Source organism: Podarcis melisellensis (assembly GCF_964234715.1).
Source record: "Podarcis melisellensis genome assembly, chromosome: 8".
In the NCBI taxonomy this organism is placed as follows: domain Eukaryota; kingdom Metazoa; phylum Chordata; class Lepidosauria; order Squamata; family Lacertidae; genus Podarcis; species Podarcis melisellensis.
The window spans coordinates 74,106,063-74,131,272 of NC_138540.1; the positions used below are offsets into that span (position 1 = coordinate 74,106,063).

The 25,210-nt window shown below is 41.4% G+C and overlaps 1 protein-coding gene across 1 annotated transcript; it reads right to left on the minus strand.

The window, feature by feature from the left end:
- Positions 1 to 36: 36 nt before the first annotated feature.
- Positions 37 to 24,401, minus strand: LOC309375274 (uncharacterized protein). Its single transcript, XM_081920928.1, has 28 exons — positions 24,378 to 24,401; positions 23,260 to 23,292; positions 22,253 to 22,279; positions 20,681 to 20,698; positions 18,770 to 18,796; positions 17,201 to 17,221; positions 15,278 to 15,301; positions 13,888 to 13,911; positions 12,851 to 12,880; positions 10,961 to 10,987; positions 9,881 to 9,907; positions 9,053 to 9,103; positions 8,817 to 8,966; positions 8,521 to 8,553; positions 8,403 to 8,432; positions 7,717 to 7,749; positions 7,479 to 7,511; positions 7,179 to 7,211; positions 7,061 to 7,093; positions 5,066 to 5,098; positions 4,948 to 4,980; positions 4,247 to 4,279; positions 4,133 to 4,162; positions 4,019 to 4,048; positions 3,904 to 3,933; positions 3,787 to 3,819; positions 1,779 to 1,819; positions 37 to 282 (listed from the first exon to the last, which is right to left on the minus strand). Exons 7-27 carry the CDS (start codon positions 15,299 to 15,301, stop codon positions 1,811 to 1,813), a joined length of 759 nt encoding a protein of 252 aa, XP_081777054.1. The 5' UTR covers positions 17,201 to 17,221; positions 18,770 to 18,796; positions 20,681 to 20,698; positions 22,253 to 22,279; positions 23,260 to 23,292; positions 24,378 to 24,401; the 3' UTR covers positions 37 to 282; positions 1,779 to 1,810.
- Positions 24,402 to 25,210: the final 809 nt, after the last annotated feature.

A 25,210-nucleotide genomic window follows, 5' to 3' on the forward strand; every position in this document is an offset into this window, starting at 1 on the left:
TTAATTTTGCAGCAATACAATTAAAAAGGCAAAATGTTGTGATGTAATAACATATTTTTTATTTTACGGCAAAGCAACCAGTGTTCACGAGTCTTCCCTTACCCTGGGTTACAGTAAAGACACCCAAAATCAACAGAAAAAACTACAATTAGCAGACCCCGGTTAAAAGGAAGTTGCGGTTCACATTATGAAACCTGATTGGTAATAAAGTTATGAAATTTGTAGAAGGAAAGCGTAGCGGCAGGCACTGAAGATTGTTCTCAGCTGATCCAGCTTGCCAATCTGAAAACGGCAATAAAAAACGAGTGAAATAAGGTTGGGTATTTCCTACATGTGCATACATAAATTTCACCTTGTTTGCTATTTAATGACGCCAGCACAAGAACACCACATCAAGTGTTAACATAACAGGTGAGGCAGCTGCACTACACATTTGGAGCCTACGAGATGAATAAGATGCTTTTCTTTCACAGAGACTCAGGCTTAATTCCTCAACATCCTGACTAGGGAATGGGACTTGATGAACATGGCAGGAATTTCTTCTGAGGAAACAAGATACAGGATTGCACTGCACTTTACCTGCATGGCTCTTCTTTTGAAACAGACTTATCTACATTTCCAAGTTACATTTTTTCACATATCTGAAGAGACATGGGCATATGTGTTGTAAGATGCATATAAATATTTAGGGAGGCTGGACATAGCAGGAATAGCAGGCTGGTTTCGTGCATACATTTTTTGTTGCCTGAGGCAGAGCAGCAAATGGAATTGCTCCCCAATTCAAGATTTAAAGTACCCAACGATACCCACCTTAGGTAGAAAAATCATCCTAGTGTTTCCCTCTCCCTAATTCTGGTCTCTGGGACCAGAACTTGTTATTTTTTAAAAAAAAATAATGGATAAAACAAATGATCCCCAAATCAATACTTCTTCTTTGTCAATAATTCCTGTGGAAGTCAGTAGCTGGGAATCAGATATAAATTGTGTCTTGACAAGATTCAGAAATATAACTTTGCTATTGCTTTTTATATCATTATCTATTCAGGTTTGTGGGTGGAAATTAACTAGTGTTACTCTTATACGTATAAATATTTCCCTCTGTGTGTTAAAACATTGCTCTGCACAATGTTTAAGCCCCACAGCACCTATGGACATGCAGTAAAAATTCAGGATCAGCAGGCTGTCATCTTGATATCAAACCTGACCCAAGAGGAGATGGATATGTGTAATAATATTATTTCCATTAATTTCTTGCCCACCCTTCACCATGAAGTCCCTGGGTGGGTTACCACAACAAAAAATACAATATTTAAAAAGTTACAAGGAAATACAGACAAGAGAATATGGTACCATAGGTGGATGTTTTCTTATTAGGTTCACAACAGTATAACCCACCAGGTAGCATTTAGGATTCATGCCTAAATGCTTGATAGAAACTTCTGGTACAGAGAACAAAGTATGGCTAACAACAAATCTATGGTTTCTATTTGTTCTTTGGAGCTACAGCTATCTGAAATATGGGATCATCTTAAAATGGCACCGAGAACTGATGCTCTGAACTAAAAGATTATTCTTCAACTCAAGTTTTGAAACATGCATATTGCAAAAAGCCATCTATATTAAGCAGCTGGTATTTCACATTTTGCATTCCACTTCTTACATATATTGCCAATAGTCCTTTATACCCACACCCCAAGGTAACCCATATACGAACGTCTTTGGACAAACTAGCATAGTTTAGTCTCTCTTGGTGCGAAAGCAGCACCCTCTGTACTCACCTGAGTGTATTTCCCAGGTTGAATGGTCAGGTTTATGGTGCCTGGAAAAACAAAATGCAGGCAACCATCTCAGACCAAGTGCAAAACAACAAGAACGTTGATGCGCTTGAACTCACGGGGAAAAAATCATCATGTAATTGCTAGAAGGAGTGGGTGAGGGTGCATCATTAAGTCACTATTTTAGAATGCACTTGAAAAGATTAAGTAATAGGCTACTGAGGACATCAAGTGGATCCTACAAATGATTGCATCATGAAAAGGTACATGAAATACTCAAGCTAGGCTTTTGAGGAGGAATGGATAGGGCAATAAGGGCATGGACATATAAGCATGTTGTAAAACAGGGAAAGTACACATTATAATAAGAAACAACTAGATCTGAGGAGAATCTGCTGTTTCTTTTTTGAGTGGGTGTCAGGAATCTTTCAGCAGGTGCTTCAGTTTGAAGGGGAAGTTTGCTTTTAAAAAGTCAAAGTATTTGGGTAGATTACAAGATCATTTTGAAATATCCATCTATTTCAAGCTTTAATTCATGAAGATTTAAAGAGAGCTTGAAACAGACGGGTCCTTCAAAACACAAAACCTTATTTTGTACTGCAAAACACTTCTTTTCCGTATCCACTGCAGATGTAATATTAATAACTTCCTGCCCCACAGCAGAGCGGGGGTGATTGTGTTCACAATTACAGCTGCTGTGAATGGCCATTTTGTTCATCAGGTTTTATACTGAATCATTGCAGACTGTTCTTTTTTGCATTTCATTGTCATGTGGCTATATTTCCCATATCCCCTTCCCCTTATTGTCACATATGTAACTGCCAACTGAAGATAACAGAGGTGCCAGGTTGCTCCCAAGTTTTAGGGGGGTCTGGGGTGCATCACGTGTGTGACATCTGGAGGAGCTGAGCACTGAAGCTGCCACACACCCACACACGTGCTGGGCCCCCTCAAACAAATATCAAGGGGGCTGCATTTGCTAAAGTGGAGTGACTCTAACCAGTGTGCCACAATTAATCTCAATAAACTACTACTATCCCAAGTTGATGTTATTATGCTCATATTCACAGGGCTACTTGAACCATGAGCATCCAGTCTTCCAGCTTATGCTGTTAATAGCTGCACCTGCCAGCTCACCTAAGGGGTAACTGAGCCACATCCAGATCACTTGTATCTCTTTGTTGGCTGCACAGTCCTTGCAGTTGGAAAGGAAAGTTGCTCTCCCAGTAAAAAACTGAAATTGTACTTCTGAAATTTAACTTTGTGTTCTCCGGAAAGTTACAATGGCTGTTCGCTGAAAGCTATAAAAGTGCATTGAACTGAGCTTTCCCCTGTATTACTGTACTTCAACGCTACATAAGAGGGTGAAGGAAAAAAACCCCAAACAAGTGCGCTTTCGTTTCGGAAATGATGAATAATGAAAAGAATGCACTCCCGTTTATGTCTAACTTGTTTCTAAGTGAAAGTATTGAAAACACATTAATTAATGGTTGAAATTAATTAAAACGATTCTGCTTCATTTCTGCCATTGCTTATTCATAGGAGGCATTCTTAAAACTGACAAGAAGCATTGCATTGTATTACTAAGAATGTTCTGTGGGGGGAACAGAGACCCTGAAGAACTCTGAAAGAGGCAAGACATAACACAACCGTAAAGCTGGTATACTTCTTTTCCTGAGTAAGAAGACCAAACTTAGAGGATATAATTCCTGACCAATCACTAAATGCAAAAAACCTGAACATGATATATTTCTTTCACCTATATATGCAGCAATTTAAAAATTAAATATATACGTGGTAGCCAATAAGAAGTATAAAAATGATTAAATGAACTTATGTACATTTTAGTACAGTGCCTAATAACAGAAATTGTTCTGAGCTCTAGCTGTGCTGACTGGGGCAAGACTGGCAGGGCTCAGGATTTGCTGGTACTACCAGCACAGATTCCCCCTTCCTCATTGGACTGCTCAACCAGGATGAAAAATACTGCTTCTAGGAAATTAATACTCACAGGTTCCTGACTTTCAAAAGGTGGTGGAGGAGGCTGAAAGAGAAAAGGAAGGAAATGGTTCTATTTCAATGCAATGCAAGAGATGTAGAATCCTGTTTGTAGGAAATTAATACTCACAGATGGACTTCCGCCAGGTGGTGGAGGAGGCTGAAAGGAAAAAAGAAAGAAATGTTTCTATTTCAAAGCAATGCAAGAGACACAAAAATCCTGTTTGTAGGAAATTGATACTCACAGGTTGACTTCCGCCAGGTGGTGGTGGAGGCTGAAAGGGAAAAGGAAGGAAATGCTTCTGTTTCAAAACACTGCAAAATATTTAGAATACTGTTTGTAAGAAATTGATACTCACAGGTTGACTTCCACCAGGAGGTGGTGGAGGCTGAAAGAGAAAGGAAGGAAATGCTTTTATTTCAAAAACAAGTTGAATGATGTAAAATCCTGTTTCTAGGAAATTGATACTCACAGGTGGTGCATTTATTCCAGGTGATACCGAAGTCTGAAATAAAGGAATGGAGGAAACTTTTGCGTTCCAAAACCATTTCATGCATTTCACTTTCCAAACCACAAAGAGTCAGGGTGTGTTCACATTAGCACCTTAAATCATTTCACAGCAATTTCCATCTAGCTGTTGACATGAGCATGGCTTAGTGTCATAGGAATGGCTTAATCTAATGATCCTGAAACTCGTTTGAGAAACATTGCATCAAACGGCAATATTTCACAACAAATTACAGGGTGCCCATGCATTTAATATAATGTAATGTGAATACAGAATAAAAAAAACCAGCACTGGAAATGAAGTAAATGAATGATAAATGGAAGTGTGGACACAGCCTCAAATTCTTTTATAAAGTGGATTTGTTGTGCTATAGAAAAAGAGGCCTTTAATGTACTTTAATTACTCTGAGCTAAAATTCCACTACATGCCTGAATCCCTCCTGTAAAATACTGACAGTCCAGAGGAACCTTTCACAAGACGTGAAATAGAAGGGAATGGGAATGCTTGCAAATCTGATTTGTAGGAAGTTAAGGTTGCAGCCAGCCTTCTTATTTGGCATTCAACCTGAACCATTTGCAGAAAATTCATGGGGAGGTTGGAAAACAACATCAGTTGCTTATTGGGAAAAACATGTAGAATCCTGCTTGTAGGAAATTAATACTCACAGGTTGATCATTTCCACTGGGTGGAGGAGGAGGCTGGAAGAGAAAAGGAAGAAAATGCTTCCATTTCAAAAACAATGCAAATGATGCAGAATCTTGTTTCTAGGAAATTGATACTCACAGGTGGTCCATATCCTCCATATGGCAAGAGAGGCTGAAAGAGGGGGGGAAAGGGAAATATTTGCTTTTCAAAACAATACAAAAGCTGTAAATTCCTGTTTGTAGGGAAATTAATACTCACAGGTTGCTGATTTTCACCAGCTGGTGAAGGCTGAAAGATAAAGGGAAAGAAATATTTATAGGTCATTCATTCCGATTTGTTTTCGGATAGGTAATAAAACATTGGGTCAAGCAAGTGTCACCCCACACTTTTTCTGTTACTTTCCTTATTGCAAAAAGTCCAGTTTGCAGAGCAGTGGGGGAAAGATTCCTCTGCAAGGGCATCAAATCAATTTGTGCCACCTGAACTTGTCAGTATGTGAGTGAGCCCCATTTAGCATTGGTCTGGAAGTAGCCTAATACTTACAGGCTGTCCATATCCTTGATATGGCTGAGGATCCTGAAAGAGAAAGGGAAGGAAATTCTTGTACAGTGGTACCTCTGGTTACGAATGCTTCGGGTTACGAAGGCCGCTAACCCAGAAGTAGCTGCTCCTGGTTGTGAACTTTGCCCCAGGATGCAAACAGAAATCACGCGCCAGAGGCGCACACGCAGCGGGAGACCCCATTAGCAAAAGCGCGCCTCAGGATAAGAACGGTTTCAGCTTAAGAACGGACCTCCGGAACGAATTAAGTTCGTAACCAGAGTACCACATGCAAATGATACTATGATACTATAACCAGAGTACCACATGCAAATGATACTATGATACTATGATACAAATGATACTATGGCAGACCAACACGGCTACCTATCTGTACATGCAAATGATGTAGAATCACACTGGTAGGAAAATAATACTCACTTGTGGTCCATATATTCCTACTGATACGGAAGACTGAAACAAAGAAGGAAGAAAACATTTACATTCCAACACAAAACACAAATACAAAATATTTTTTGTCGGAAATCAAGTACTCCTCCAGATGACTTATTTATTGAATGTTCATCCTGATTTGCTTCTTCAAAGCTTTTGCAAACTGTGTCTGGCCTTTATTGAGCATTTGTTCTGATTTGTCTGTAGGGCAATTAAATGATAATGAGCATTTGTCCTGCATTCATCCCAATTTGCTTGCTCCCCCCACCTTCCCATTAATAATTTTTTCATTGCATTTCACTTTCCACACCACAAAGAGTCAGGGTGTGTTCACATTACCACCTGAAAGCATTTCACAGCACTTTCCATCTAGCTGATAACATGAGCATAGCTTAGTGTCATAGGAATGGCTTAATCAAATTGTCCTGAAACCAGTTTGAGAAACAATACATCAAATGGTAATACAGAGGAACCTCAGTTTTTAAGTGTCTCTGAAGCCAAATGTTTCAGTTTTCGAACGCTGAAAACCTGGAAGTAATTGCTTCCATTATCGAATGGCTTCCGAGGTGCGTTTCTCAATTTTCTCCATTGAAACTGCAGACCGCCCATTGTGCCTCAGTTGTCGAATGTTTCGGAAGTCAAATGGTCTTCCAGAATGGATTACGTTCAACACCCAAGGTTCCACTATATTTCACATTTCAAATTACAGGGTGCCCATGCATTTAATATAATGTCATGTGTATATGGAATAAAAAACCAGCACTGGAAATGAAGTGAACGTATGATAAACAAAAGCGTGGCCACAGCCTCAAATTCTTTTATAAAGTGGATTTGTTGTGCTGTAGCAACAGATGCCTTTAATCTACTTTAATTGCTCTAAACTAAAGTTCTGCTATGTGCCTGAATCCCTCCTGTAAAATACTGACACTCCAGAGGCACCCTAATACAGAAGAGGAGAAAGAGAAGGGGATGGGAATGATTGCAAAACTGATTTGTAAGAAGTTAAGGTTGCAGCCAGCCTCCTTATTTAACATTCAACCTGAACCATTTGCAGAAAATTTGTGGGGGGGTTGGAAAACAACATCAGTTGTTTATTGGACAAAACATGTAGAATCCTGCTTGTAGGAAATTAATACTCACAGGTTGGTCATTTCCACTGGGTGGAGGAGGAGGCTGGAAGAGAAAAGGAAGAAAATGCTTCCATTTCAAAAACAATGCAAATGATGCAGAATCTTGTTTCTAGGAAATTGATACTCACAGGTGGTCCATATCCTCCATATTGTGGGGGAGGCTGAAAGAGAAGGAAGGAATATTTGCTAGGCATTCGTTGTGATTTGTTTGCTGGGAGGTTATAAAATTGCGTGTCAAGCTAGTGTCATCCCACACTTTTCTTGTTACTGTACTTTCCTTATTGCAAACAGTCGAATTTGCAAAGGGGCGGAGGAAGGAACGTTGTGCAAGGGCATCAAATCAATTTAACTGTTCATCCTGAACTTGTCGGTATGTGACTGAACCCCATTCAAAAATAGCATCAATTTGGAAGTGGCCTAATACTTACAGGCTGTCCATATGCTGGATATGGCTGAGGACCCTGAAAAAGAAAGGGAAGAAAATGCTTGCATTCCAATACAATTAAAAAAGACTTTAAATCTTTTTCTAAGAAACTAATATTCACAGGCTGCCCATTTCCCTGATTTGGTGGGGGAGGAGGCTAAAAGAGAAAGGGAAGGAAATGTTTCTATTTCAAAAACAATGCAAATGATGTAAAATCATGTTGGTAGGAAAATAATACGCACAGGTTGTCCATATATTCCAAATGATACCGAAGACTGAAAGAAAGAAGGAAGAAAACATTTGCATTCTAAACCAATACACAAATATAAAATACTTTTTGTAGGAAATCAAGTGCTTCTCCAGATTACTTGTTTACTGAGTGTTCATCCTGATTTGCTTCTTCAAAGCTTTTGCGAACGGTGCCTGGCCTTTATTGAGCATTTGTTCTGATTTGTCCGTAGGGCAGTTAAATGATAATGAGCATTCATCCTGCATTTATCCTGGTTTGCTCCCCCCTCCCTTCATCTTCCCATTAATCATTTCTTCCTTGCATTTCACTTTCCAAACCACAAAGGGTCAGGGTGTGTTCACATTAGTACCTTAAAGCATTTCACAGCACTTTCCATCTAGCTGTTGACATGAGCACAGCTTAGTGTCATATGAATGGCTTAATCCAATCATCCTGAAACTCGTTTGAGAAACAATGCATCAAACGGTAATATTTCACAACAATTTACAGGGTGCCCATGCATTTAATATATTGTCATGTGAATATGGAATTAAAAAAAACAGTACTGGAAATGCAGTGAATGTATGATCAATGGAAGTGTGGACATAGCCTCAAATTCTTTTATAAAGTGGATTTGTTGTCCTATAGCAACAGAGGGCAAAATTTAAAGAATCCTGCTCGTAGGAAATGAATACTCACAGGTTGATCATTTCCACTGGGTGGAGGAGGCTGGAAGAGAAAAGGAAGAAAATGCTTCCATTTCAAAAAAAACAATGCAAATCATGCAGTATCTTGTTTCTAGGAAACTGATACTCACAGGTGGTCCATATGGTCCATATGGTGGCGGAGGCTGAAAGAGAAGGAAGGAATGTATGTTGGGCATTCATTATGGTTTGTTTGCTGGGAGGTTATAAAATAGTGTGTCAAGCTAGTGTCATCCCACGCTTTTCCTGTTACTTTCCTTATTGCAAGCAGTCCAATTCGCAGAAGGGTGGAGGAAGGAATGTTGTACAAGGGCTTCAAATCAGCTTTAACTGTGCAACCTGAATTTGCTAGTTTGTGGGTGAGCCCCTTCCAAAAATAGCATCAGCCTTGAAGTGGCCTTATACTCACAGGCGGTCCATATCCTGGATATGGCCGAGAACCCTGAAAGAGAAAGGAAAGTAAATGCTTGCATATAAAATAAAAAGACTTAAAATCTTGCTCTAAGAAACTAATACTCACAGGCTGTCCATTTCCTTGATTTGGTGGCGGAGGAGCGGGCTAAATGAGAAAGGGAAGGAAATGCTTACATTTCAAAAAACAACCCAAATGATGTGAAATCCTGTTGGTAGTAAATTAATACTCACAGCATATAAATATACGGCTGCTCCTGGATTCTGCTGAGGTTGTTGGGGAGGCTGAAGAAGAAAAGGAAGGAACTGTTTGCATCATTTTCATTTCTGAGAAACTGGTGTATAAATTAAGGGTGCAGCTAAACCTATGGATTTTACCTCCATTTGTCTGCCGTTTGTTACTTACATGATAGGCCAAACATGCGGAAGGCAAGTCCCAATGAAATACGGCTATACTTGGTGTTCATAACATTTGTTTTGTACTATTTCAGATTCACTGTGTAGTCTCTGTGAACCCTGTTTTTTATATTTTTTTCATTTTCCTTTATTTCATATTCCTTACTGGATTGTTATTTTAGCTTCATAATAAAGTCTTGGTTTAAAAAAAAGATGATGCAATAACAGCTTTTTAATGATGAGTTCTGTGAAGAACACGGGTATCATGCAAGAGTTTGTAAGGTGATGGGTTGCCCGTGACATGTACCAGAAAGTAGGGGGCATACTTGCTTAATAGAGTCAATTGGAGCATGTTATTCCAAATAAATATTTTAGGCAAGCCCAGTCTAAATATAAGCACCCAGAGAAATTTGGATTCCCCCGCTTCAGGGCTGGATTCCTTTGCCATATAACACACTTTTTACTCCAAAAATGAAATATCCTGAGACATGAGGAAGTGATGGATTGCTGCCTAACAAGTCCAAAGGCCTCTTAGGCACATGGAAATAACTTTTCAACTCTTTGGATCATGTGCAGCTCTATGGCTCTATGACTTATATATATGGTAGCTCACTTAGCTACCATAGGATATGAAACAAGGCGGCAAACCAAATTTGTCATACTCACCTGTTGTTGGTAAGAACCAGCGTTACTCTACAGAAACAGTAATTTTAAAAGTTTTGTTAGTTTTCTAATAAACGTTTGTTTGTTTTATTTTTTTTTAAAGGCATGGCAGAAGTCCAGGCTTATATAGGCATTAGGCGCGTGTGTCAACCACAAGATATGCCTTGTATCTTTGGGAAGCAGCTTGATCTGTTTCAGCGTCTTTATAATTCAACTTGGGATCAGGACCAAATACAGTCTGTTAAAAGCAAGGCCCAACTTTTCCCCATTCACTATAAAGTGGGACCTCAGGTTAAGAACTTAATTCGTTCCAGAGCTCTGTACTTAACCTGAAACTGTTCTTAACCTGAAGCATCACTTTAGCTAATGGGGCCTCCTGCTGCTACTGCACCGCCAGAGCACGATTTTTGTTCTCATCCTGAAGCAAAGTTCTTAACCTGAAGCACTATTTCTGGGTTAGCGGAGTCTGTAACCTGAAGCATATGTAACCTGAAGCGTATGTCACCCGAGGTACCACTGTAATAGGTGCTATAATAGGTGCTATAATTCACTATAATAGGCACTATAATAGGGGAATCTAAAAACAGCTATGTTTGTATTTTCACCCCTTTTCAAGGCAGCAGATAGAATTTGCTAGCATATTGTAGGTGCACATGATCTGACTCCATATAAGGCAGTGGTGGCCTCTTGAATGATCTTCTCATGGATAGGATAATTTTTTTAAAAAAAAAGAACTCCAACATTTTGTCCCTAACAGTGTACATATAGTACATGTGAATTGGTCATAAGAAAAGTAATAAACAAAGAAACCAGGAGTTGTTTGTTGTGCTTTATGCACAAATGTTTACTTTAATGCAATTATTATTGGTATCTGAAGAAGTGTGCATGCACACGAAAGCTCATACCAAGAACTAACTTAGTTGGTCTTTAAGGTGCTACTGGAAGGAATTTTTTTTGTTTTGACTATGGCAGACCAACACGGCTACCTATCTGTAACTGCAATTATTATTATTAGTCAAATTTATATACCACCCTTCATCAAAAGATCTCAGGAAATCAGGAATGAAAATTGGCACTTCTTACCTGGAACGGCCATTGATAGCGGTTATTCTTGAAAGAAAAAGATAAGAAACAAATGAAGAGTTAATTACTTCAGTTCCTTAAGAGAGCTATTATGAAAAGATGGAGGTATTCTGTGTCCTGAGTTCTCAAATCCAGGAGGTGGAGAGATGGGCTGTTCTGAACAAGGTTGCACTCTCCTAGAAGCAGCAAGTCCATAGCTTGGAGGTTCTCCTGTATCCAACGCTCTCACCGGAGGCTCAGGTGGCCTCATTGGCTAGGATTGCCTTCTCCAGTTTCAGCTGGTTCCCCAGCTCTGGCCCCATTTTGCCCACTGTGCTATGTACTCTGTTAACTTCAAGCCTGGACTGTTGTGATGTGCTCTAGGTGGGGCTGCTTTTGAAGATGACTTCAATTGGTTCAAAATGAAGCCAAATTGCTGGCTGGGGTTTCATTGTACAACATTTGCATTGGCTGCCAGTTTGTTCCCAGCCCCAAATGAAGGTCTCACACTAGTGTTTAATGCTCAAAAGAACTTGGGCCCCAAATATCTGAAAGAACACCTTCTTCCTTACAGTCCCTCTCAAGTATTAAGTTCTGCAGAGAGAGACCTCTTGGTAGTTTCATCACCTTCAGAAGCTCAATGGTGGTGAGCGAGAAAAGGCATTCTCAGACCATGGCAGCCCCTAAGTTCTGAAATTCCCTCCCCACAGAGGTGCATCTGGTGCCTTCACTAAGCAGTTCTTGAAGAATCCTGGAGACACTTCATTCTACCCTTGTCTTGGACACTTGAGATCTATATTTTTGGGACCCAGTCTATCATTATGATTGTAATATGTTTTAAATTGTTTTTAACATTTTTTTTCAATTGCTGGGACCTGCGGTAGGACCTTGGGTTGGAGGGCAGGTAATAAATAATTTAAATAATTTTCTTCATCGTTGCTTTCATTAAATGGGGTTATTTTACCCATTGTGCACTGGTAAACCTGAGTTCCTCACCAACGCTTTTATAGCCATTTCCCCCCTGAATTGGTACCATTTGTTCTCTCAGATACTCTGCAAAATCCAAACAATACTGGTCGCAAACATTTTAACCGCATATTGCCTTCCTATATTTTTTAAAATACTCATTGATTGTGATTTATTTGGGTTCAGACAGTATTGTTGCAGTACAATATTTGTATCACAGACTGGTATAGTACCTTGCCTCGTCTTGCTATCATTTTGCCCAGTGCCTTTTTTTCAGGGGGTACTCAATGGTACCTCTTTTTGTTGTTGTTAAAAAGTGTGACACATACCGTAACAACTTTGCGGTGAGTACCAGCACCTATTATTCTAGGGGGAAATGCGCCAATGTTGCCATATACAGTACCTTGTCAGCAATCACCAGTCTTTTATACAAAGATTGTACTGCAACATAAACACTATAACATCTAAACAAGTCTGGCAGCTTTTCCAGAGGATGGCTGGAAAAACTGTGTCTGCCCACTTGTTATGTGAGATCCAATACCTTTTCTCAAAGAATTTGATTCGACAGCTGCATGTACATTTCCAATTACCGTGAACTAAAATCAAACAGATTTTTGATCCCCAGTGTGTTTGAATGTTTCAACTGCAGCATCTTTGGCAAACCGATTCCCTCTGTTGTTTTAGAAAGGCGCAAATGCCCAATTCCTTTGCCCGCAGCCAATTCATTGACCATGCCCAGGAGTATCAAAGTCAACCTGACAAATCCAACATATCCGGTGACCGTGGCAGTATGTGACCTTTTCATTCTCTGGGACAAAAAGCTGTGGAATTGCTCTAGCTGCAAACTTAAGAAGAGAACTGGAAGGCTCTTCACATTCATGCCAAACCTTGCTTGCCTTTGGAATAGCAAAATTGCGAACATCCTCCCCCCCTGGCAGTACTTACATTTTGAGAATTCTTTCTAGAAAACGCTTCCTATAAAATAAAAAGGGGGGGGGCACAGTAGGAGTTACTTTAAGTAGCACTTCATTAAAATGATTCCTAAGGTAGCAGAAAGGTGCCCATTATTTCAGGGCCCACTGGGTTTTCTGTGGATTCTGTTTCTTCCGATTCAGCAGGAGGTTTCCCCAGGGAAAGCGGTGGAACAAAAACAACAAACAGCCACCTCTCAAATTTGTGACTTGAAATCACTTGAAATCATGGGACAAATGAAACTGTGGATGGGCCCTCAATGACAAGAAATAGACCTGTCATATTTTCTGAGAACAAACAGCACCCATGGTTGAATAACTCTACCCAGGAATTTTGCTTAGGCAGGAAACATCTGTCTGGCTGTGTTGGAGACATGGGGTCTTGTGTGTTACCCCTTTCCCACTGTGGTAACATTAAGACCTGTTGAACTACAACTCCCATCAGCGTCAGCCAGCACAGCCATATTTATGTATTGGAATGACTGGTTTAATTTCAGTAGGTTGCTAGAAATTCTTAACTTTTACAGATTTAGCTAAAAATTTTATACATGCAGACCTGAGAATCAGTCTCATTGAACTCAGTGGATCTTAGCATTAATTTTAAGTTACAAAATGCATAAATAATTTGACGTATGTATGCTTGCATGATTTGTGTCTGCCATTGTTAGTTTTTGTTGTGGTTTTTGATCAGCTGTGTTATAGGACAAATACAATGCCGAAAATAGGTTACCGGTATTTCTGAGTATTTTATCTTTGACCCAAAAGTTTACATGGGTATATACATGGCTAATCAGAGATTTAAATCAAGGTTTCACTACTCCAGTTCTGTCATTCTATATATCACACTGGCTCAAATCCAGTCCAGTACCAATCTTTACACACACACACACACACACACACACACACACACACACACACACACACCGTTACTCAAACCCTTGGCTCAGGATGAGACACTGAAATTATATGAATCTGTTAATATAGAAAGCATTTTCCATATACTGTACTTACTTTCACTCTTTCTACGAGCTCCATCTATAAGGAAAAAGGAATAAATTATTCAGAGTTTCTTAACTTTGTAAGTGCGAACAAGACATCCTTCTGGGTCTCTTGGTGGGTTTTGTTATCACTAAATATGGTTACCTTCTAGATAGAGGGTCTTTAGGGATTAGGGGTACTGTATTTCAGCCATCCTACTCCAACGTAGATAACATATCCCGGAAGGCAACACTGAGCAATTACTGAGGAATTCCATTATACAATGGGACATTTCAGGATTTCACAGTGGTCTCCAAGTTTTTTAACATGTACAGTAGCTAAGCCCTACTTCTCAGAACAAATTCCTGGGTTTGGAATTACTTAACTCTAAATCTGTGTCTTTTGCACCTAGTTCTATTTGGTGGGTCTTGGGATTCTAGCGGAAGCAAAGCCATGTCTGAGTTAGAGGAGGATTCAGATGTAATCTCCTCCACCCACCACTTGTAGCCTGAAGTGGGACAGCCCTATTTGATTCCACCGAATGTATAAACTGCCCCAGGGCCGGCGGTGGGAAGAGAGATAAGGGGTGGTTTGTGACATGATCATATGAGAGCGCTGGAGGTGAAATAGTTAAAGAAGTTACCCAATCAGAACCGGGGGGGGGGCATGTGGAGTCAGAGGAACTATAAAACCAGCTCTGGGAGGGGCGAAAGGGGAGTTTGTTGGGAATTGGGTGGTTGGTTGGAGTGGGAGCGAATTGGGATAGAGCCTGTGGGTAAGTTGAGTTAGTGTAGCGAAATAGGCTGAGTCAGGAACAGTTAGGAGCTAGGAAGACAAGTAAATATCTGAGAGGTGGTTAAGTGAGTGAGAGCAGGTAACGGAAGTTATAGGTCTGGATAGGCACCCTATGATTGTAATTGACTGATACCATTTATGAAACCACACACTTGTTAAACTGCAATAAATAAACAGAAGTTTATGTTCCAATTTAACCCTGACTGGACTCAGTATTGTACCAGGTAGGGCCTGGGTGGTGGCAGTGAGAAATAAAGTGGTGGCACAGGGATCAATAGACGGTGAAACGTCCAGGGACCCTGTGTGATCGCCACATGGTTTATATCCACTTATATTACATTTTTATCTCACTTTTCTTCAATGAAGAAGGTTCATTGCATCAGCCCTCTAAGGTAGACCAGGCTAAGAGAGAAGTCATATAGGGAGTACTGTGGCTCAGATTTGGATCCCGGTCATCTCACCAGGTCTTGACATGATGCCTGGTATACCAGACTTTAAATATATACAGTATATATATCTTAGCCCAGTAGCTGTCTTTACAACTTTTCATTCCGCTTAACACGTCTCAGTATTGGGCACTAAGATTATATGAAACAACCAGAGAAGAAAATCCTTTCCATTTACTTACCGGCATCTCGAATAATCTTTTCATCTGGAGGGGAAAGAATGTAGGTTATTCAAAGAGGAGAGCTTCCAGACATGGGGTTAAGATGGTAAACTCACATCCAGAACCAAAAATGCAGCATGGGGACCTGCCCCACCCACCTACTCTGTGTTCTACAGCCAGGCCATTCATAACTTTAGGCAAAGTGAGGTAGCCACTTCAGACGTCAGGTCTTGGGTGTCACGAAAAGGTAGAAATTGTTGGTAGAGGAGGGAGAGACACACACCTGGTGCTCTGCCTCAGCCAGGAAAATGTCTATAGCAAGCCCTGCCTAAGGCCCTGATCCAGCAGCTCGTACAGCAAGGGCTGCAATGCATATCTGCAAGCCAGGTGGGATCTTCAACAATATGAGAAAGGAGAACCTCAGTTTAGCCTCTCTATCTCCAAAGCTGCCAGTTGGCTCTAAGGATAAATATATCAAGGAAGCTACATGTGTGGAATCAGCCGTGTATGTTGTGCACAGTACCCATTCCCACGTAAGTATTGCATGCTTCCACACACTGAGCTATCAAGGTGCCCCTCCTAGGACATCCCTGGAGGAAGGCAGCGGTCAGTTCCCCCATTTACAATTTCAGCAGAAGCGTGTTGGGGGTCAGGGAGACCCCATGTCTGTCTCGAAAACTCTCCCCAAGCAGCCCTGCAAGAATAACGATGAGCTTTATTTAAACTGTGGCAATCGTGAAAACAAATAGCACCATGACCCACCAGAGAAGGAAGTAACAACTCCTGCTTTGTACATGTTAGCGACTTAAAATGCAACAAGGTTATTCTCACCAACCCACTGCAACAAGGTTATTCTCACCAACCCACTGTGTTTCAAGTCACATTAGCACGTTGCTGTACATGCTAAAGAGGAGGCCGGGATGTCTTCACCCAATGCACATTCTTTGTTTGGCATCCCTGCTGCTTTAAGCCCACTACCTCACTCCTATTCACGAAGCTGTCACCTGTGCATTCACAACAGCTGCCCCAAAATCTAAACAGCCCAGCTTAGGTGCAAAAGGCATGTGGCTGCCATTTTCAAATCGGATAGAAGCTGATTTGAGAGGAGGTGCGTCAAATGGCAATATATCTCAAAGAAGCTACAGGACAGATAGGGGGATGTGGCTAATGTCAAAAACCAGCAGCGGGGGTACAATCAAGCCAGAGTAAATGGCAATGTGTACACAGCCCAGGTTTCTCTCTTATGGCTTTTTAAATGGGAATTTGTCACACATCATTGTGTCTTAAGGTATAGGTGCGTATTCTGTGCCTGTCTCATCTGCCAACAGACCACTAGCCTAGAAAATTTTCTTCTGGGACGCTCCGAAGGTAAAATTCTACACCCAATGTCTTTTTGGACTAAGCTACATTGAACTCAGTGGGGCTTACTTTATTTATCTATTTATTGCATATGCATCCTGAGAGGGAATACGTAGGATTCCATTGTTAGAGTGCAATTGGTTCGAATCTCCGCAATGCAGTGAGCGCCCGTTGCTCTGTCCCAGCTCCTGCCAACCTAGCAGTTCGAAAGCACGCCAGTGCAAGTAGATAAATAGGTACTGCTGCGGCAGGAAAGTAAACGGTGTTTCCGTGCGCTCTGGTTTCCATCACGGTGTTCCGTTGCACCAGAAGCGGTTTAGTCATGCTGGCCACATGACCCAGAAAGCTGTCTGTGGACAAATGCCAGGTCCTTCGGCTTGAAAGTGAGATGAGCGCCGCAACCCCATAGTCGCCTTTGACTGGACCTAACTGTCCAGGGATCCTTTAACTTTACCTTTTACCTATAAGCACATATAACTTGGGAGCTGCATTGAAATCAAGGGGACTGGGATATAAGTGTCAACTTAATGCAGAAATCACAATGCTAGGTACATTTTAGAAAAAAATAAAAACAAAACATTTTACCCAATTTGGGCTGTCGTCAGTCTACAAAGAAAGAAAGAAAGAAAGAAGTTAATTGATATTGTTGCTCTCCACATCAAAGATGAAACTGTTTAAGTGTACAGATATTTGAGCACACTCTTAGTTATTGGAAGCAACCCCCAATAAAATTAAAAGAGCTTATTATGGTCATAGAGCTGAGCCAGAATTCCTCAGAAGATTCTTTTTCCAAGAACATTTTTGAGATTTATTTTTTTCTCACCCACCCAAGCTCAGAAAAGTAGGCCATTTTGCAGAATTTTCTGCACACACTTTATCAAGTGTTAAGAGGCCATCTGCACACAACTCTAATTTAGCATCTAAGAAAGGCCTACAAAAGTAAGTCCAACAACTTCAATCTCACCCTATTGTATTTATTTTATTGTTTCGCCTGTTACTAGCCTGATACGATCTTTGCGTATTCTCTTTAGTATGTGCTCTTTTACCTTCCAAAATTACAGTTTCAGGGGGGGTTTGTTTTAAAAAAGTGGGGCACAATTAACTCGACCAATATACAGTGATACCTCAGGTTAAGTACTTAATTCGTTCAGAAGGTCCGTACTTAACCTGAAACTGTTCTTAATTTGAAGCACCACTTTAGCTAATGGGGCCTCCTGCTGCCGCCGCGCCGTCGGAGCACAATTTCTGTTCTCATCCTGAAGCAAAGTTCTTAACCTGAAGCACTATTTCAGGGTTAGCGGAGTCTGTAACCTGAAGCGTGTGTAACCTGAAGCATATGTAACCCGAGGTACCAGTGTAGTGGCAATATGTTGCATACAGTGTCTTTTAAAACTACAGAATTTGTATTTTTGCTGTGTTGTTGCCTTTCAATCTTCTGTTTGAGGGACTCTCAAACCAGTCCAGTCCAGTTTAAAGAAAAAGTACAGTGGTGCCTCGCAAGACGAAATTAATTCGTTCCCGAGTTGCTTCGTCTTGTGTTTTTTTCGTTTTGCGGAGTGCGGATTCCCTGGGTATCACCGGCTTTAAGAAAAAGGAAGCAAACCCGCAAGACGTTTTCGCCTTGCGAAGCAAGCCCATAGGGAAAATCGTCTTGCGAAGCAACTCCAGAAACGAAAAACCCTTTCGTCTTGCGCGTTTTTCATCTAGCGAGGCATTCGTCTTGCGAGGTACCACTGTACTTCTAAAAGGAAAAACAGATATTTTGAAGTAGCCCACAGACATCAGACTGAGCAGACACACAGGCCACCTGGCCACAATCTTCCCAAGATTGTGATCTCTAATTTCCAACTCTACAAATAAATTAGAGAAATGATCTCTAATTTCCAACTGTACAAATAAATTATGCAGGTCTGTATCATCTTTTTTTGTGATATGTAAGTAGCAACCTTAGCACAAGGCATTGTACCCAGGATTATACATGCTTAACTTAGATCCAGTAATTGAAGAGGGAAAGAAAGGACACAATAATTCTCTGTGTGTGTCCATGTGCATGAATATGAAAGGGTTGGATCATAAGCTCACATATTCAAGGTGCTGGCCCAAAGAAAGGACAAGGAGAAGAGAATACAATCAAAGAAACGAAACCTGTCATACCTGTTTCCTTCTGCCGAACCAACCAAACTACAAGAAGGAAGGGGGGGGGGAATAGATGTTATTTTTTTCCTATTGGCTTCTGCATGAGAAATTAAACTGATACAACCTTTGCACATTTCCCCCTGCATGTGCACACTTTCTCCTCCAAAACATACAGTTTCACAACCAGAAAAAAACGAGACTTATCACAGTCACTTGGCTTAAACTGCTGAAATGAAGAAACCTGAAGCTGGGAATGGGGGGGGGGGAGGCAGGGATGGATTTGTGAGTGGAAGGATGGTGAGCGCAGTTATACTCAGAACCGGGAGGAGCCAGAAGTGGAGGCAGAACAGTGCTTACCGGACCTCCTGCCAATGGCATTGCTGTGTCTTACCAGGAGGGAGAGGGTTGAGGTGGCAGGGAGGTTGGCAGGAGCTCCAGGTTTGCTCAGCTGGTTAGTTTGCATCACACAGTTCTCCCCTCTCCCTTGCAGTCTCCAAGTAAGGTGCAAGTACACTGGCAATAAGAGGTCAGGTAAGTACCGTATTTTTTGCTCTATAAGACTCACTTTTTCCCTCCTAAAAAGTAAGGGGAAATGTGTGTGCGTCTTATGGAGCGAATGCAGGCTGTGCAGCTATCCCAGAAGCCAGAACAGAAAGAGGGATTGCTGCTTTCACTGCGCAGCGATCCCTCTTGCTGTTCTGGCTTCTGAGATTCAGAATATTTTTTTTCTTGTTTTCCTCCTCCAAAAACTAGGTGCGTCTTGTGGTCTGGTGCGTCTTATAGAGCAAAAAATATGGTACCCTTGCCTCTCTGCACAGACCACTACTGCTCAGAACAAATTCTGAGATGTGGAATTACAGCCGTACCTTGCAAGTCTGTTCGACTTTCAAAACATTCGGAAACCGAAGTGTGGCTTCTGATTGGCTGCAGGAAGCTCCTGCAGCCAATCGGAAGCTGTGGAAGCCCCATCGGACATTCAGCTTCCCAAAATAGTTCACAAACCGGAACAGTCACTTCCAGGTTTGCGATGTTTGGGAGCCAAAATATTTGGGAACTAAATTGTTTGACTTCCAAGGCACGACTGTATTTATTTCTAAGTGCATGTCGTTGGTGCCTGGTTCTGTTTGGTGGCTCCTGCGATTCTAGTAAAAACAAAGTAGATCCCAACAGCCAAAACCAGGCTTCCTCAACCTCAGCCCTCCATATGTTTTTGGCCTACAACTCCCATGATCCTTAGCTAGCAGGACCAGTGGTCAGAGATGATGGGAATTGTAGTCTCAAAACATCCGGAGGGACGAGTTTGAGGAAGCCTGGCCTAAAGTCTGCCAATTCCCAAGTTAGAGGATCATTCCAATTTAACTCTCTGTTTCTCAAAGAATCTTGCCTAATTCATTTATGATACTGATTTTATATTACAGCTTGTGGCATGATGAACAACATCCTAATTGAAGAGCAAAGAACATAGTTTTCCTCTCTCTTTACCTTCAACCAACCAAGGAGAAAAAAATATCCCAGTCTGATTTGGTCCAGGAATGTCCTATTCCAAAGCCAAATGGGGACAAAGCTTTCCTTTTAATGTTCACATATGTTAAGATTAATCATGCATACCTTCGTCTCGGCCTTTGACCCTTGAGATGTATGCTTTCAGGACTAATTCTATAATGTAGCTTAATTGCTTTTAAGTTATGAATTTTAAATTCGGGGACTGGCTGGTGATGGGTGGCAATACATTTAGTAACGTTCATCACAATCATCTAACCAGAACAGCTTACATGTGACATGTTTTGCAGTTTCTTCCTTCAAGTTGTGACATGCTAGTAATTTGGCCCAATACTCAACTTCACCTTTCCAGTCAGCTAACCCGTTTCAATATTAGATATCGAGGTGATAGGAAACACCCAGAGAAAAAAGACCCTTCTGTATACTTACTGGTGTAAAATCTTGCAACTAGAAGGGGGGGGAGAAAACATAGATTATTCAAAAAGGCTTTTTGTGTGTGTTTCCGTAAACCGCTTCACAATTTATTTGTAACAGTAAGTGGCATATAGATGGGAAATGCCTCACACAACCATGCATTTTGGAACCTCTATGGCAACTTCTTCCAAGGAAAAGGGGGATTCTCATCTATTTGCTGCCTTCACTTTTTCCTTGCAACTCCCCCACCCCTGCCTTTCTAACTTTGGGGTTTCATATATCCTGAACCATTTGGGCAGGAAAGCACCCACACCACACCCTAGGAGCCAACTCCTACAGGCTGTGGGGCTTTGTTCCCCACCATAAAATATTTGAAGGGGCCTACAAAGTTGATGGGCACTCCCATTCAAATGATTTGTGTGCACTGCATCATGTGATTATGTGGGGCGGGGCTTACCTGGCCCCCCACAATATTTTATTCAAGTTGGCGCCCCTGCCTCCCCATCCTGTCTTCATCTGTGCAGCTTTCCCACTTTGTATTCAATAGAAGAAGAAGAGGAGGAGGAGTTTGGATTTGATATCCCACTTTATCACTACCCACTTTATCACTAACATTCTCCTTTCCCTTCCTCCTCAACAACAAACACTCTGTGAGGTGAGTGGGGCTGAGAGATGTCAAAGAAGTGTGACTAGCCCAAGGTCACCCAGCAGCTGCGTGTGGAGGAGCGGAGACACGAACCCGGTTCACCAGATTACGAGTCTACCACTCTTAACCACTATACCACACAATAGCCAGGGCCAGCCCTACCATTGGGCAAAGAGGGGAAGTCTTATAGGACGGGTGGACCACTTAATCATCAAAGCAGTTAAGGCAAGTTAAATCCATCAGAAGTCATAGCTAAGTCCCATGGAAATCAGTTTAGATCTTAAGAGATAGGAAGCTCACATTTTGCTTTTTTTTTACAAGGGGAGCTCTTCATGCAGCATTGTACCTTTTATTTCTTGTGATGCATTGTGTCCACTACTTCTCATTATGTATGTGCACTCTGGGTCTTTCTTGCCTGTCCCTATCACATCTCTTCCCCTCTACAGACCACTAGCCTTTACGTTTTTCTCTTGAGGTTTTCCATTGATGCTCTGAGGGTGAAATTCTATAGCTGTCCCATTGAACACCGTACATTTAAAGCACATGTTCCCCACTAAAGAGTCCAGGGAACAAAACTTTACTCCGCACATAGCTACAATTCCCAGGATTCTTTGACAGGGAAAGATGTGGTTTGAACGTGCTTTAAATATATGTTGTGTACGCAGCCTTTTGTCTGTGTAGGCACCCATGCATAGGATTGTGCAGCAATTCATATACTGTATTAAGGATGCAATCCTATAGATGCTTACCTGGGAATAAGCCCTGCTGAACACAGTAGGACTTAATTCCAAGGAGATATGCATAGGATAGCATTGTTAGAGCATGGTTCTAAGCACACATGGTTCTAAGCCTTTGGAGCAGCATCGGACTCAAGGGAACTAGGATCTCAGTGGCATTTTGACACAGAAATCACAGCCTCAGGAAAACAAAAGTTATTTTACCCATCCTTGGTTTCTGTTTGACGAACTCTACAAAAAATAAAAATAAAAATATTATTTGATCTGGTTTGTGTCCACATGGGAAAAGAAACTGCATAGGTACACAGACCCTTAAGCACACATTTATTTTCTTGTAATCAAATGGACTTATTACTTCCAATTAAACCTGTTTAGGTCGCAGAGCTGAGACAGAGTTCCTTCGGCGGGGGGGGGGGGGGTATCATGAGATTTATTTATTTTTTTGAGATTTATCATTTCCCCCTTGAAAAAGAAGCCCACTTTGTAAATTTATCTCCCTACTCTATATCAAGTTGGCATCTTCACACAGTTTAGTAGCAGCCTGCACTTCTAAGGAAGGCTACATGTAGTCAGTTCAAGCCAAAAGTCCTATCCCATTATGCTTCATTTAAATGTTTAGCCCTTATTAGCCCGATGTAATCTTTATACATTTCAACATGTTTATATGCGCACTTCCCCCTCCAAAAATTATACCTTTCACAATTGAGAGAAATGAGACTTCTGTCGCTCATCACCACCCGTGGTCAGGGCCAAAACCAAAATAAAATAGACATTATTCATTCCTCTTGGCTTCCATGTGATAAATGGCACAGAATCTCAGGCTCATAAACACATATCCCCAGCAAGAATTGCCTGAGCATCTGAGGGACGTAGTCCCAAACAAGACCGGATAGCTGAGCTGGTTAGAGCGTGGTGCTGAAAGTGCCAAGGTTGCAAGTTTGATCCCCGTATGGGACAGCATTTCAGGGGATTGGATGATCCTAGGGGTCTCTTCCAGCTCTACAATTCTATGATTCTAAGACATGATATTAATTGCACAAATGCAATTAATGCCTGTGGCCTTGATCCCGCTGAATGTTTAAGCAGGCCCTGAGTAAAAAGCAATGGTTTGTGTACACTTATGTTCCATCTTCAGCTAACCCCTTTTTCACTAGATACTGAGATTATACAAAATAGCCAAAGAGAGTAAAAAGCTGCTTCCATATACTTACTTGTTTTCTGCTGCCTCCAAATATTCCTGCAAGCTAGAAGGGAAAGGGACATCAGTTATTCAAAGAGACTGGATCTTCTTGTCCAGCTCCAGCAAAAGAAGAAGCTGAATTCAGGCTCCTCCTGAAAGGAGCCAGTTGGCTCAATGGCCAGAGCTCTCGTGAGCGCTATATGTGTACAAATCCAACACCTGAACTGGCCAGACAGCGTTGGTTCACAGCACCAATTTCCACATGAATATCACATGGTTCCACATTCACCTAGCAAGTGAATGCAGAGGCGAGGGCAGGGGGTCAGTTAGCCCATTTACAATGTCAGCGGAAGGGTCCTGGGGTCAGCTAGATCCCAGATGTAAATGCATTTCTTCATGTTTGTTCCAAGAACCCGTCCCAAAATCGCACCCTTGCAAGAACAATAGCACAAAACTGTGACGATCATTAAAACAGTTAATTCCACAGCCCAGCAAAAAGGAAGTCACAACTAAGACCAAAGGACTCTTAGCTATTCGTATATAGAGCTTTTTCAATGGGGATTCGTCACAAATTATTGTTGGGTTGTACCCGTGGGTCTTTTATGCGTGTACCTACTCCATCTCTTGCCCCAAAATAGACCCCTAGTCCTCATACTTCCCTCTTTCCTTTGATGCTCTGTGGGTGATATCCTGTACTCAGTTTCCTGGGAACAAGGTCCATAGAATTCAACAGGTCTTACATCTGAATAGGCACGCACAGGATTGTGCATTGGGACGTATGTTTAGCCTAGAATCCTATGGACACTGACCTGAGTATAAGCTCCACTGAAAACAATGGGACTTAAGCTGTGTGCAAACTATACCTTTAAAGCACACTGAACACACCATAGTTTGCCGTTCACAGAAATGCAATTCCCAGCAAGGCCTTAACAAAGTACAGTGCTCAGAATTCCTTGAGGAAAAGAAGGTGCTTTGAATGGGCTTTAAAGGTACAGTGTGCAGACAGCCTTGCTTCTGAGGTTATGCATAGGACTGCATTGTTAGAGCACAATTCTAAGCATGGGAGTTGAATTAGAATCAAGGGGACCACAATCTTAGTGCCAGCTTGATACAGAAATGACAACCTTAATTGAACAAAATGTATTTTACCAGTCCTGGGCTTGACTGCTTCGAAGAACTCTACAAAAAAGGGGGGAAATGCAAATGTTCTTTGATCTTGTTTGTTTCAATATGAGAAAAGAACCTGCCTAGGCACCCAGACCCCTTAGCACACACTGATTCTTAAGCACACAATGGGCTTTTTAGTTTCAAGTTTAGGTCGTAGAACTGGGACAGAATATATCAGAAGATGCATTTTCTGAAAATATGTCTGAGGTGCATTATTTTCTCCCCCTTCCCCCTTGAAAAAAGTGTCAGCCACCCCCCCCCCAAAAAAAATATTCCATTTGCACACAGCTCCAGAAGCAGCGGCCAAATCTAAGGAAGGCTGCAAGTCCTCCAGCCACATCAAGATTCCCATTCTATTATTTTTCATTTAATGTTTAGTCCCTTACCAGCCCGATAAAGTCTTAAGACATTTTACTTATATGCGCAATTTTTCCTCCCCAAGTTACAGCTTTCACAATTGGAGAAATGAGATTTATACTCACTTGTCTTCTGCCGCCAAACTCGTTCTACAAATAATAGCAGTATTAGTAGTAGTAGTAGTCATGTAAAAATTCATCATTTGTTTCTGTTGGCTTCACAAGAGAAATGAGAAGCTCAGGCTCATACACACACCCCCCCAGAAAGAATTGCTTGTGGACTCTAAGGGCCTTGGCCAGAGACTGGACAAAATACTAATTGCACAAATTCACTTGAAGCCCATGGTCTTTTCTTATGTAAATAACAGCTCCAGGGAATCCTGAACAGCAGTACTAAAAGGGGATGGTTTCCATTCACTTATATTCCATTTCAACTGGGAAACACTGGCCTGTGAGCGC

Excerpts from the sequence above, each read along its gene's own strand:
- LOC309375274 (XM_081920928.1), bottom strand. The coding sequence starts at position 15,301 with ATGAAAAGATTATTCGAGATGCCG. Across the intron at positions 8,433-8,520 it reads ATGGACCATATGGACCACCT|CCTCCTCCACCCAGTGGAAA; the intron begins GTGAGTATCAGT and ends TTTCTCTTCCAG. Across the intron at positions 7,212-7,478 it reads ATCCAGCATATGGACAGCCT|CCTCCCCCACAATATGGAGG; the intron begins GTAAGTATTAGG and ends CTTCTCTTTCAG.